The 15,502-nt window shown below is 38.3% G+C and overlaps 1 protein-coding gene across 4 annotated transcripts in view; it reads left to right on the forward strand.

Annotated features, from left to right (window-relative positions):
- ABCA1 (ATP binding cassette subfamily A member 1) overlaps positions 1-15,502 on the forward strand; it is a 149,433-nt gene that overhangs the window by 48,670 nt on the left and 85,261 nt on the right. For all 4 annotated transcript variants that reach the window (XM_040359419.1, XM_040359427.1, XM_040359436.1 and 1 more), the window contains exons 4-5: positions 6,121-6,262; positions 9,794-9,906. In XM_040359419.1, coding sequence (XP_040215353.1) covers positions 6,121-6,262; positions 9,794-9,906 — 255 coding nt within the window. The remainder of the gene's footprint in view (positions 1-6,120; positions 6,263-9,793; positions 9,907-15,502) is intronic.

The following is a 15,502-nucleotide window of genomic DNA, read 5'->3' on the forward strand; positions in this document are numbered from 1 at the left end:
GCGTTTTTTCTGCCAAGGGAACTGCCCAGTGTGCATGGAGCCTTAAATTTCCAATGCGGGTTTAAATCTGATTGGTGGTCGTGAGAAACCTTTTTAGAAAAGGCTTTTTTTACATTAGATTTCTGTATATGAAGTACAGAAAGGGGCCTGCAGTAGGTGTATTTCAGATCCTTTTCTGCATTATAGGCAGAGGTTTTCATCAGATTACCGACAAACGCAGCAAGATGAAGTACTACATCAAAGCTTTTATAAAGAAAAAAAAAATAATAGTAGGTGACGTGCTCCCTACATACATGTCAAGGTTTAATTTTGACTGGAGTGTACTTTTGCCTAATTTCATCTGAGAATATTCTGTTTACTCATACATCAAGTTTTATCAGTTCTCAGTCACTTTGACCTGTGCAATCAACAGATATCTGCTGTTTATAAGGAAAATAAATTGCTCAAAGGTCCATCACTAGCATGGCTTATGTTAACAGCCTGTGCAATAAAGAACAATTGCTGCCTCCCACCAGTCAGATACAAAGCTTTGAAAGAAAATTGATGCATGATATTAAGTATCATAGCTGCCTTTCAAATGCATCTAATTGCGGTGTGTCTTCATTTGTCAGATGGCAGATTTATAGTTACCCTGATCTTTTAAGTGGTCATTTTGTAGACAGTATGGGGATAGTTTGGAGAGGACACTTGAGCTATTTGAATTAAAGTGATTGTAAACGATCAGCTTGTAAAACAACCTATTCAGTTTAAAATAGAAATTAAATGCAATACATTTTTGTATAGATATAAAAAAAACATTATAAATACCTTTTTTTATAAAGGTGATCACATTCCCTCTGTTCTCAGCTGCATAAGTGCTGGGGGGGGAGGAGAAACGGCATCAAACTGATCTTCTCAATGAATGGCTGTGCAGTGGGAGCATGTCAGGACAAGTCTGATCATTGGAGGAGAGCAAACTGAGTTCCCAGCAGCACTAGAGAACTGACCACTGTGTGCTCTTCTGGTTAGTGTGGTCAGTTTTAAATAGGAAAGCAAGGGGGCTAGCAGGAACACCAGGGATTTAACATAAAGGATGTAATACAAAGAACAGGATACTTTCTCATACAAGTACATAGGCACATATCAGGAATATGAGGTGCTGGGGTAACAAATGCTTTGATCCTCCTTAAAGATGTCCCCACATGCCTTAAATTTACTATCATAATGTAATACTGGGGTTGCCATTGCTGGCATCCTTTTAAAACCTTATCTGACAGTGTCTGACCCAGAACAAGTGTAAATTAGTGTCAGAAAAGGGTCTGAATTCCTTATCTATACTTGTTCACTTGTCACGGATTCAGACAGAATTTAAACAAAAGCATCAGTATTACAGCCAGGGAACCGACTTTCTTAAAAGAAGGTCAGCAACACCAGCCCCCATTTTTCTCTCATGACAGATTCATTTTAACCCCCCTGGCGGTATTTCCGAGTCTGACTCGGGGTTACATTTTTGTGCTGCGATCGGTAACCCCGAGTCAGACTCGGCTCGCCTCGCAGCATCCACAGGCTTGGTTTACTTACCTTGTCCCTGGATCCAGCGATGCCACCGCGCTGTGTGAGCGAGCGGGTCCTCGCTCGATTCACACAGTGCCTCTGTGTGCCGCCGATCTCCGTTCCCTGCGACGTTACGACACACGGGAGCGGAGAACGGCGGCAAATTCAAAAAGGTAAACAAACACCTTACATACAGTATACTGTAATCTTATAGATTACAGTACTGTATGTAAAAAATACACCCCTCCCTTTGTCACTAGTGGTCTGCCCAGTGTCCTACGTGTTCTTTTATATAATAAAAACTGTTCTTTCTCCCTGCAAACTGTAGATTGTCCATAGCAACCAAATATGTCCCTTTATGTCAAAAATGGTTTTAGAGCAGCTAGAAAACAGCGATAATAAATTATTATCACTTGCAGAATTGTGCGATATCGATTTGTGGGAAAATTCGTCATAAAAAAATAAAAGTAATGACAGCGACAATTCTGCAACTGAGCAAATTTCTGTGATTTTGAGTTGATTACATTATTGAATAATTTTTATTATAATTATATTATTATTTGTTAGAATTATTTATAATTATTTATTATATTATAATTTATCATTTTGTTTTAAAAAAAAATTCATACCCGGGATGCCTACTAGACTCCTGTTTGGTCAGATTTAAGTGAGTTATTCCTAAGAATTACAGGCCTACAGTATAAAACTCCAAATTTCCTTGCAAATAATGGTACCGCTTTCAGCGCCTAAAATCGGAAATAATCATACCGCTAGGGAGGTTAAGTGATTGTTGCATGTGCGTAAAGGTGGAAACACACATATGGGGTTTATTTACGAAAGGGAAATCCACTTTGCACTTGGAATCACAGTCGCTGCAGATCTGAGGGGAAGATCTGAAATGAGGGGAATCTCTGCTGATTTTATCATCCAATCATGTACAAGCAAAAATGCTGTTTTTTATTTTCCTTGCATGTCCCCCTTTAGTAAATAAACCCCATAGTGATCCGTGGTCAGTTTGGGTACCAGTGATCCCAAACAAGCAATTCTACACTTCTCTACTTATATAAAAGATAACAAATCAGCGCAAAATGACAAAGACCCAGATAAGAGCTGCTGAACACCAGGGTCAAAATTCCAAATCCCTCAAATAAATATAAAAGCAGATGGTGCAGCGCAAAGATGACAAGTCCATAATGATAACAATAAAGCACCCTCCGTGAGATCTTCAGTGCAAATTAAGGAATAAGATGAACATGCAGAGATCTTTGTGATAAATGTGACACCTCCACCAATATGAATAAAGATGGCCGCTCACCTCACAGCATGGACCCTATGATGAAAAGGGTCAAACCAGTCTTTCCTTACGGGTATAATGGGTGATATATGGTCCGGAACATAGGTTAGCGTTGTGACGTCACCCGCGGTCATCGCTCATCTATTCACATGCCATTCAAGCTAGCACTGACCGAGTGCTTTGTTTGTAGGTTCTCAATTGTTTTTACTTATTAAATATTTTTTCTTATCGGAGAGCACTATGGTATTACTTTTTGTATTACATGAATTATGCCATTTCTGAGAGAGCTTCACCATCTGTGATATCACTGCCTTCATTGAAGTGAACTGGATTCACCATATATCACCCATTATACCCATAAGGAAAGGCTGGTTTGACCCTTTTCATCATAGGGTCCATGCTGTGAGGTGAGCGGCCATCTTTATTCATATTGTTGGAGGTGTCACATTTATCACGAAGATCTCTGCATGTTCATCTTATTCGTTAATTTGCAGTGAAGATCCCACGGAGGGTGCTTTATTGTTATCATTATGGACATCTTAGCGCTGTACCATCTGCTTTTATACACTTCTCTACTGACTGAAGATTTTGATGTAACATGACATAATGTGACCAATGGTCTGTTAAAAACAATAATTTAATGAATCTAAACTGCGATCAGTTCTCCGGCATACTGTACATGGACATATTTGATCGATTAAAAAAAATGATTTCAAGCTACACTTGCTGATGAGCTCATGAAAATTAAAAAACAACAGCGTTGTGAGATGCTGTTATCTATCCAGTTTCAAAATATAAGTTTAGTTTTAGCCTTTTTTTCTTGAAATATTGAATAAACAAAAACTCAAATCAGATTCTAGTGTTTAGCTCTTACTAGAAAATGAGTGAAGCTCTCCTTTTGCTTGGGGTGGTCATCACACCCTTTGTCACAAATACTGGTAAAACCACCTACAGTTAATTTGTAGTTAACGGGAATTAAAAAGGTCTACAAAATGAAGCAATATCTGAGACCTTTGACCAAGTGTCATGTACCGAGAGCAGATTTTGTTTGTGGACACAAAGTCATGTTACTCATGTACTTTCTCAGAAACCCAACTTTTCTAGAATCAGCATACTGTTTACCAGCTGCTGTTGCAATAGGAAGTTTGATCTAGAGTGATCCACATTGTTTTGCAACTAAAAGTGGACACGGCACACTGTGTTTTGAAATGTCACCAATTAGGTTATAGTGTACTAAAGCTAAATGTTTCCCCTTCCTGGCAAAATATATACGGATCACGTGATTGGGGTAGCAATCTTGAAAGCAGGTGTAATATGGAGTCATGAACTGGAGCGTCTTAAAACCCGATAATGCTTGGTTGTGGAAAAGTAGAGCCTCTCTTGCTCTCAGTGTCATGCGCTTAGAAAATCCCATGATGTCAGTGGCAAGTTTGGGCAACATTGATGCCTACTCTTAAGGGCGATGTGTGGTTGGGATAAAGTTCTGTTATAAACTGAAAAAACCTTCAATGGGAATGGGATTTTTAAGGCAACAAATATAGAACAACAAGGTCATAAAAAAGTATAAATTTATTACAACATATAAATACATTAGAAAAACAATATCGAGGATAATTATAAAACTTTTAGAAAAATACTGTCCGTCACCGACAGTATTTTTCGAAAAGTTTTATAATTATCCTCGATATTGTTTTTCTAATATATTTATATTTTGTAATAAATTTATACTTTTTTATGACCTTGTTGTTCTATATTTGTTGCCTTAAAAATCCCATTCCCATTGAGGTTTTTTCAGTTTCTAATTGATTTAAGGGATGATGGCAACTACATGCCACTGTACATGAGCTAAACTTTTCTGGGATAAAGTTCTGTGCTCCTAAAGCAGAAATGTTGAAGCCCATTTAAGGTCATGTCAGCCATGCCTTGAATTACAATTTTTTTCTTAAGTTGGACATACACTGGTAGATTTTCTTACGGACATTCATATGAAAAATCTCATCAGTAGAATGCCTACAGAGATTGGATGAATGACATTCAAAGGTACTTTATTCTGGAATGAATGCAATTTCCCGAATGCTTGAGAAAAAATTTCCATCTTGTCCTTTTTTTCATCACTTAGAATGAAAAAGGAAAATCTATTTTCGAACAAAAATTATATTAGTGTATGATCAACTTCAGTGCTAAATGCTAATATAGATGAAAATGGTCACACCCATTGTCAAAAGCATCCTCATGCAGACTTCCAGTGCTGTGTAAGACAGGGTGTGTAGCCAGTGCTGTTAGATTCTAAAGTGCAGTGAGCTGTGTGGTCAAATTCTGGTGCCTGTTGGGCTGCATATTAAATCTGACCATACACAGCGTGGATGAAATACCGTAATCCCCTGCTGTTGTGCCAACAAGACTATCCACTAATCACATTGTGGCTGATTCATTATGAACTGGACACAATTTGCTTCATGTATGACCAGCTTAAGACATAGTTAACTTGATGCAAGACTGTGACAATGTGGGTTATTAGTACAACATCTATTAACATAATAAATGTATCATACTGAGAGCGTCAGACATCATTTTTGGTCTGCAAGATTTTAGGCAGCCCTCTAATGTAAGGGGGAAACTGATGTAAGAGGAACTCCAATATAAAAGGTACTTTGATGGGGACTCTGCTGTAAGTTGTTGACTCTGATGGGCTCAGGTTTATTTGAAATTCCTTAGATTCTTTTTATTTATTTTTTTGTTCTTAATCATCTGCTGATTACAAAGAAACTCCAAGTAAAATGTATTTATTAATTTACATTTGATATGTTCACTTACAAACTGATCTTTTTTGGCCTGCGAATATTTGTAAAATATATGATGAGACCTTTGTATTGAAAAGTTAGACCCCTGGTCTAGATTATAGTTGCATTATCCTACAGAATAAACTTCATAAAGTTATTTATGCTGGTTAGCTGTATTCAAGATGCAAGTTTTTCAGAGTATAAAGCAAATCAGACCTCTTGGGAAGCTTGAATTTATGTCTGTTAACATTTGCTAATGTGCATAACATTTTCATCAGGGTCATATTTAATATGCAAACATTTTCCAGCTTCAAAGGCCTGCAGCAGACTCCATAGTAATGAAGCACTAGCCCTTCCAGCTATGTTACCATTAAGCAAGCATACATGTTGATTTACTTTACAGCTGCTCCCAAGAGAGGTTATTTATTTTTTAAAAGTTTACATTTTTTTAGGCATTTTTATTGTTATTATGTATTATTTATTATTTGTGCTTATTCTGTGTTTTGCCAACAGGTCATTTTCCAAACAAGGCAATGCCATCTGCTGGGACATTGCCGTGGATGCAAGGGATTATCTGCAATGCCAATAACCCATGTTTCCGGTATCCGACACCAGGGGAATCACCGGGAGTGGTTGGAAACTTCAATAGGTCAATGTAAGTTATGTTTATTTGCTATCACTTGCATGATGATAGTGAATAGGAAGTAGTCTTCTATTTCCAGCATTAGTCTGCTACAGTTATTCCTAGTGCACAATGTTTATAGATGTTAGGGCGTGAAAATTGCTCTTGTCTGACAAAAATGTCTCACTGGTGTGGCTATATCTGATTTGGTAATCTTCTGTTCAGTATTTTCTAATTAGTAAAGTAATTGTAAAGCCAGTCAGCCGTTGGCTATATTAAGAAATAATTTGGTCTTCGGATGATGTAATTACCCCTAAAAAATGTGTAGAATTCCTGCGGTCAGTGTCGAATCTGAAAATCTTTAAGTTCTTCTTTCAACTTATACAGAACGCTACCTACAACTATCTATATTTGGAAGAAATTATTGTTCGTGTGGTTTGCCATCAGAACTGATACAACAAATGTTGGAGATGCAGCTTCACTTGTTTTGAGAAATAAAATGTTTTCACCTGGACAGTTATATGCCTTGTAATGATTTGGTCAAACGCCATTACACATTCCTACTTGTTACTTTTTTCCGTTAAGATGTACACATGGATTCCACATTGGCTGACTTATTTTCTATGAAGTTTTTTCTCAATCTCATTAGCATGAAATAACTGTTCTGTTGTCTTGGTTGCCATGGCTAAAAGGAGGCCACATTAAATTTTTTGACCCGGTCTAGAAAATCTATAGTGGCTTTGAATTTAAAGGGGTTGTAAAGGTGTGTTTTGTATTATCTAAATAGGTTCCTTTAAGCTAGTGCATTGTTGGTTCACTTACCTTTTCCTTCGATTTCCCTTCTAAAAAATGTTTTCTTTGTCCGAATTTCTCACTTCCTGTTTCTCCTCAGTAAGCTTGCCACCATCATCCGAGACATTCTGGCTGGGGGTAAGTCAGCCAAAACAGCTTACTGAGGAGGAACAGGATATGAGAAATTCAGGCAAAGAAGACAAAGAGAAAAAACATTTAGAAGGGAAATCGAAGGAAAAGGTAAGTGAACCAACAATGCACTAGCTTAAATGAACCTATTTAGAAAATAAAAAAATAACCTTTACAACCCCTTTAAGTTTGGGCTAATAGTAATAATTGGAACTAATAATAACTAATAATAAAACTCTCTAAAAAATTACTTGTGTCTTCAAAAGTTACATTGTCCATGTGGATGGAAATCTTAGCTGGATTTATATCTACATAACAACTGATCAGTAGAAAAGATTAACTGACTTAAAGTATCCACTTTTGAAGATTCTTAAAAAAAGTTGACATTTTATGGGAAATAGATCTTGCCATACACATGCAGCAACGATCAACAAGCAACTTATTTAAGCTGGCCATACACTAGAACAGTGATGGCGAACCTTGGCACCCCAGATGTTTTGGAACTACATTTCCCATGATGCTCAACTACACTGCAGAGTGCATGAGCATCATGAGAAATGTAGTTCCAAAACATCTGGGGTGCCAAGGTTTGCCATCACTGCACTAGAAGATATTTGTTAGAGTTTAATTATTGTTTTTCTTCCTCCCCTTCCCTCTGCTCTCTATTTAATTTTCTTTTGCTTGTTCGGATCTATCTTTATTGTCAGCACTAAAGTGCTGTGCCTTTTAGAGCCTTTTAGTCCCTTGATACGTGCTGCGACTTCCCTCTGATAGCAGATTTCTCCTCTATACAGTATGATCTATGTATGGGATTATGGGAATCGTCTAATTTACTGTGATATGCATTAGTGTGTTCTCTGTATTTCCGCATGCTCTTTTTTTTTAAATAAAGAATTTATAAAAAAAAGTGGAGCTGCGGTGGCTCAACGCGATTGGCACTGTGCTGACAAGCCATTCACCTCTGCAGCTAGGGGTTCGGATCCCGGTCTCGGCTACATGTGAATTGAGTTTGGTGGTCTCAGCCCGGCTCCCGGTGGGTGTGCTATGCGAGGTAAGCCTGCGCTTAGTATACCCACCCCCCTCCCACAAAAACCACCACACTTACACGCACTCGAAATTGGGTTAACATGCACTCACTTTGACCACGCGGTCTCTAAAAAAAGAGAGGCGAAGGACTAACGGGGCTGGTTGAGCGGGCAAATCCTCTCACTCCCTTATAGGGAGTCCCTCTGCCCGTTGAGCTTCAAAGCGGAGCAGGTAGGGCGGGCTGTGTGGGAGGACCCCCTCACACACCGGCCATTGCCACCCGGGGCATGGAGAAAGGTGACAGATTGCCTCTGGGGGAGGCCTGCCTACTCCCAACTCCTGCAGTCCGGCTCCTCTCTCGAGTACACGCACAAAAAAATACACTTAAAAAAAAAAAAAGAATTTATAAAAAAAGTTACTTTTAGCTCAGATCATTAGCGGGGTCAAATCAATGTTGTTTTGACCACAGTGACAAAGTTTGAAGGACAAGGATGAAAAATACATTTGTTTCAAAACCAAATATTAAAAATGAAATTGTAAAGTACTTTCGAATGATATTCGTCAAGTCATTAAATGTACTGATGAGAATTTTCGAACAAACTTTTGTTTAAAAATGTACTAGTGCATGGCCAACTTAAGGTATGCCAAGGATCCACCTCTTAGACTGCTGCTCTGACTTGTGCATGACAACCTATATAACTAATGTAAATAGGAGTCATCCTGCATGCAGTGCAAGGTGTCACATTTAAACAGATTTCTTAAAGCGGACCTTCAGTATTTTTTTGCTGCCCTTGTTTTAACTTTGGATAGAAAAACATTTTTTTTCTGTCAGTCGATATCTTATACAGCCTACTTCCTGTTTCTTGTCTGGTAAAAAGCCTAGGCTTTTGACATCATGCACAGCTCTCTCTATCACTTTTGTGAGAGTTTGCCAGGAAGGGAGGGGGGATGAGTCATAAGAGGGACGATGAGAGCTTCTGAGCTGGAGGTGTGCCTCTGTGTGAGTCCAGGAAGTGAACAGGCAGCAGCTTCAGCTGCCACAGTTAAAATGGTTGCAGCCAGACTCAGTGAAGGGAGATTTCTGCAGCATATTTGGCAATTACAGAATCACAGTTTATATAAAATAATATGCAAAGTGGTTGGAGGGAAGCGTTAGCCCTAGGCTGCATAGGACTTGTTGATATAAGTAGATACAGTATAAAACCCCAGCAATTACATATATGTAATTGCTGGACAGGATGTGAGCTATATGTTCAGTTCAAATAAATAATGAAATATTAATATACCTAATTATCAATGTGTTTACAATTTACAACGTGACTTCCTCATGCTATGGATATTCAAATATTTACATTATTATTATTATTATTATTATACAGGATTTATATAGCGCCAACAGTTTGCGCAGCGCTTTACATCAGGGATATTCCTAAGAAGCAGTAACTGGGCTTTAGGATAAGCCCTTACTAACCTCTGTAGCTACAGACACTCTGGAGCAATTCATCCATAATTTTTACAGCAAAAGCACTAAATTATTTTGTGTCAATTTAGTATGTAATTATTTTATCTTTCACTTTTCATGACCTAATTCAGACATTGTGATTATTTATTCTTTAGAGTTTCTCGCTTGTTCTCGGATGCACGGAAATTGCTGCTATACAGTCGCAAAGACACCAGTGGGAAGGACTTGCACAAATTCTTGACAAATTTACATAGGTTTCGGGGCACAGGTAAGCCATTTACTGTTTCTAATAAATAACTGTTTTATACATGTGATTTCACTGAAATAATACATGCTTGCAAATAACCCTCTTTAAATGGAGAAAGCAGTCCTGGGTGAATGCCATTTTTAATTGCAAGCATGCAAGTGAATGTCCACTGAAATGCTTTTGGGTGAACCAAAATACCACCTTATGGACAATACTGTGTAAGCCATGGACTCAAGGTTGATACTTAGCGCATGTAGTATGAGTGACTTTACTGCAATTATTTTATTATTAATAATTCATTATTTTTATTTTATAAATATTTGTTTCAGGAATTGCTTTAACCCCTCCAGAATTGTATAGTATTGTATTAACTGTGCTTACAAATGTCCTCTGAAAAGACAGTAGACCTCTTCCGATAAATCAAATGCTAATTCAACTTGCCACTCTCACTAGTGAATGCTCTTTCATACAGGGTTCAATGTATTTTTTTGCAGTATAAGTAAATGAGAGGAAAAGGAGATATATAAAGTGTTAAATAATTACTAATACAATATATTATAAGCAAGAGTTAGTTCTCTGTAGTAAGGTGAGCCTTGTGGAAAGTCTTCTTTTATCAACATCAATCAACGCAGCAATAGTATGCTGGATATCACACAATCAGTGCAGAGCAAAGGGCTATTGCTGTGCTGATACAGTTCATAGTTTCTCAGTTATTTAGTACACCTCTACAGTATTGATGATTTTACAGTACAGAGGTTGTACTTGATTTCTAAGCAGGTGCATCAATAAATGAACTCTGCATACCAATCATTGGCCCGCATAAAAAGAAATGGGAAAATAAACGTGTTGTCAGTAGGGGCCAGTGAATTTTAAAGAGCAATGAAGAATGTAATGATTGATGAAGGTTGCCCCCAAGATTTGTCACTCCTAACTACAATCAGAGTACTCTTGTTGTTTATATTAGTGTGGGGGGGGGGGATGTATTTATTTAATTTGAGGTGGATTCTATCTTACAGTCTGAAACTGCACAGATTATCTGCAGATTAGGTGTTTTGCAGGTCGCTACATTTTGTTAGATAAAAGCCCAACTCTGGGAAATCAACAAATTGTCAAGTTTCCCATAGTTGGGCTTTAAGGTAGTTGATATATTAGCCAAAGCAAAAGATACTGGGCAGCTGATTTTGCTTATGACAGGGTTGTCACTGAGCAGCATACTGTAGACCTATCCTGGTAGGTCACATATATATATACTTATAGTCATAGAAAATCCAAGTGTTTTACTGATTTCCAGTGTCAGGCCTCGTACACACGACCGAGTTTCTGGGATTTTTTTTTTTTGCCGAGGAAACCGGTCGTGTGTACATTTTTCGACGAGGAAACTGTCGAGGATCCCGTCGAGCCAAAAAGAGAGCATGTCTTCTTTTTCCTCTACGGGAATGGGGAAACTTGCCTTGTCGAGTTCCTCGACAGCCTAACAAGAAACTCGACGAGGAAAACCATGTGTTTCGCCCGTCGAGTTCCTCGGTCGTGTGTACGAGGCCTCAGCCAATTGACAGATAGAAACCGAAGACTTTTCTTAGGAGCTACTATTGGAAGCAGCTATTCTGTGACCCATGGCCTGTTTAGGGGCAGTAGAGCTAAGCAGTGAAGCCATGAGAGGCTGAGTCTGATATCACATATTGATAAAGGTTGCCTTTAAGGAAAGCTTTGAGATCATTGTAACTATAATTTATGGATGGTTCATGTAGCTGTCTATACTTTGTAAAGGTGTGTGGATTGGTATATCAAAGATTTCTAAGCTTCCAATAGAAACCAATCGTATTCCAGCTGTCATTTTGTTTTTTTTTTACATTGAAAACTAAAGCGAGAACCTTATGCCCCGTACACATGGTCGGAATTCTGATGGAATTCCATCGGAGTAAAAGAGAACTCCGACGGAATTCCTCTGAATTTCCGATGAAAAAAGTCAGATGGGGGCATAAACACGGTCGGAATTTCCGGTGGAGTCCGATCATGTGTACGGGGCTTTAGAACATGTTGTGGTCAAAATAAACACTTTTTCTTCCAGTTGCACATTGGCGAATGTGGGCCATTCTGTTTGTTTTTTGTTGCTATGCTGCACAGTACAAGGCTTCTGATCAGACTTCCTACTTTATAAAGGTTCCTAGTATTGCAAAAATGATCAGCTATTTTGTATTGCTTACGTATACTGAAAATGTATTCATGGAGAAGATGACATTAATCACATGACATTTATCAGTCGCTGAGACTGGTTTCTGTTCTGCTTTAAGGAAAGTCTTATGAAATCACTGCTCTTTGTAAAGAGTAGAAATCACTGTTGCAAGCAGTACTGCTTTTTTTTTTTTTTTGCTGTTAATGTTATCAGGGTCACCAGCGGATATAAGCAGAGCAGATATTTTAATTTCGGATAGCAGTAGTTGAGAATCAATTTATATCTCTTGCTGGCTCTAATGGCAAGATTTTACTGCAGTTGGTTTTTGCTCTGCCCATTCACAAAAGCCTATAAGAAATGTTTCATTTTCCCATAGCTAGACAGACTCCAGTTTTTTCGTCTACATTTTGGAGTCTGTACTGGGGAATGTTACACCATTGTTAAAGTGGATGTAAACTCTCACATATACCCAGTGAAGTGAACAGCCTCAGATGATACACAGAGATGAAACAAATCCTCCTATACAAGTTCTACATGTATATTTGCTGTCTTCCGCTTTATATACTGTTTAGAAAGTGAACGTCCTGTTAGAATTTTCTCTTTCTGATTTACCTGTGGGTGTGCATTATTGCCATACACTGTGAGACAGCTGATTGGAGGGAAAAAGGGTCTGTGTGATATTTTTTTTTAAGTCTGTATTTACAATGCACTATCATACAATGTGCAGAACCAACTGTTTGTATGTATAATATGAATTATTGTATCTGCCAGAAAACAGTATTTTCTACCTAATGTAAAGTGCAATCTTGCTGCGCATACATAAGGTACATTAGGTAGTAGAAAATACTGTTCTCTGTAGGATACTATTAGAATGGTTCCATTGTACAGAATGGAGCACGACATGTCAGCGGGCTAAGTCACCTGACAGGTCGCCCCTTTGTGATCCAGGTCTATAGATTACAGTTGTTGGACACAGGTTGAGTGTGTTTCCTACCAATGAAATCCAGGAGGCATACAGAAAAACAAATATTGACTTTTATTTTTGTTGGCTTTTTGGTACTGAGAGCCTGAAGAAGTCGTTTTTGACACAATACTTTCAGTACCAAAATAAATGTAGATTAAAAAGTGTGCAGTTTTGCCAATTTAGTAAAACCTAACACTTAAACAGTATTAGGGCATGGTGACTGGTGGCTTGCAAAGGATTCCTACTTGCCAACTAATATTAACCTTACTAGATCTCCTCCATCAATCCTTCATCACAGCTGGCAAATTTACCCGCTGCTTCTGGATATGGGAAAGCTAGATATGTGGTTCCCTTCCACATGACAGTGCAGGTGTAGAAGACATGTCACTGCTTCCCTGAGTCTCCAAAATTCCAAAAAAATATTACCCTTTATCATTTACTGCCCCCTACACCCCTAACTTAAATCTGAAGTTAACATATGGCAGTTTTAACGCAGTTCCATTGGTCCAGCTTGGGCCTATGTATGTATGTGCCAAACGTTTCCAATCTCCCTGGAAGCTGGAAATCACCATAGTCGGAACGGCTACTACTGTGATCTCCACTAGCTTCTGGGTCCCATGCTGAGTGGCTTCCCTGCTGCATTGTGAACACAGAAGGTTGCTGGCTCAGCACAGGCGCCACTCATGGACTACTTTACATTTTTTCAATGAATGCAAAGCTTTCTCTGAGATCAGCAGGGCAGCAGTTTGGTAATGTTACCCAGAAGCTTGTGGATATCACTATAGTAGCAGTAGTAGGTGGGTGGTGATCTCCATCCAATGCCTACTGCAGTGATTTCCACCTAATACGGGGATCCCACAGGTAGAATATAAACATACACACCTTGGTCTAACCTGGACAAATGTAAAAATGTGCTAAACTAAACTTCAGCTTTAACAATGAGAAATAACCGTTAACTTTTATTCTAGCACTAAAATGTAACTCCTAACACTGATTTGGACCTCAACTCTTAACTTAACGCTTACCGTTATCTTAACCATAGACTAGCGTAACCACTAAAATACTTCACTAGAAGTGTCTGTCATCAAGTCTGTAAACTCTTTGCATAAAATTAACCATTTTGAATAAACAGTTATCAATCCTGCTGTCTCATTGAGCCACATCTTTTATAATCTGAGTTTAACCCAATCAAATAGAAAGAGAGAACCCCACTCATAAGGAAGTATGCAAGATATTAGTACTTTCTCACATTGTTTCTGTAATATGTTTCATGATTATGAAGTAATAATGAGACATTTTCAGAATATTCTGAGACTAATCTAGTCTTTTATTTTGGTTCTAAGATATTTTGACTTGCAGTGTAGGTATGTAGAAAGATGTTGCAAGCTTTAGACTGTTAGAACCTTTATGAAAAAGGCAGTGAGTAAGTGCTGGGAACGATAATAAATAAACCAAGCAGAAATCAACCTTTATTGTTCTTATTACATAAAAATCTCATTGAAGTTGACTTGTGAATGGTCACTACACATTGGAGCTCTTTGCTGTCTTTTGGTAAATATTTTTAGTAAATCTTTTCTATAGTTTCTTTTCGCAAAACTGGTTAGATCTTTTTGTTTGTTAATACATCTATTTTCATTATCCTCTGTGTTGTATAGTATTTTTGCCTGTAATTGAAATGAATAAATGCATTTTGAAAGATGTTCAAAATGATATCACATGTCATAATTGCATATCAAAGTTGCAATAGATTTGTATGAGAACTTCAGGCCTCGTACACACGTCCGAGGAACTCGACGGGCAAAACACATCGTTTTGCTCGTCGAGTTCCTTGTGAAGCCGCCAAGGATCTCGGCGAGCCGAAATTTCCCATTGAACAACGAGGAAATAGAGAAAATGTTCTCTATTTCCTCGCCGAGATCCTCGTCGGCTTCCTCGGCCAAAAGTGTACACCCGCCCGGGTTTCTCGGCAGAATTCAGCTCCGATCGAGTTTCTGGCTGAATTCTGCCAAGAAACTCGGTCGCGTGTACGGGGCCTCAGAAATATGCATATCTCCACATGTAAACTCTTGGTTCTAATGGCAGGTGATGCAGTGTTGAATCATATGTCATGTAATTGAATGCAGTGCATCAGTCTTAATCATGGAATGTGTTAATATATTTTCATGTGTAGCTATGTTTAATTAGAAGTAGTAGCTGCTTATCATAACCCTCCATGCCAGTACCCGGAATGCTATTGCATATGATGTTATCTTGGTATATCCCACCTGTATGCTCAGTTTGAAATATGACACAGTACTATATCTTGAGAGGCACCACAAGACTTATGTCCTAGAGCAATAACCATGAGAGAGAAAATACGTCAGAACATAAAACTTCATAGCCTTTGTGATGGAGAACTATGAATATGAAACTAAGATGAATGTCTGTCCCTCAGGGAAGCCTCTGCATACTAGACCGCATGTAGACATGACTGAACCTAA

The sequence above is a fragment of the Rana temporaria genome, chromosome 1 (assembly GCF_905171775.1).
Source record: "Rana temporaria chromosome 1, aRanTem1.1, whole genome shotgun sequence".
In the NCBI taxonomy this organism is placed as follows: Eukaryota; Metazoa; Chordata; class Amphibia; order Anura; family Ranidae; genus Rana; species Rana temporaria.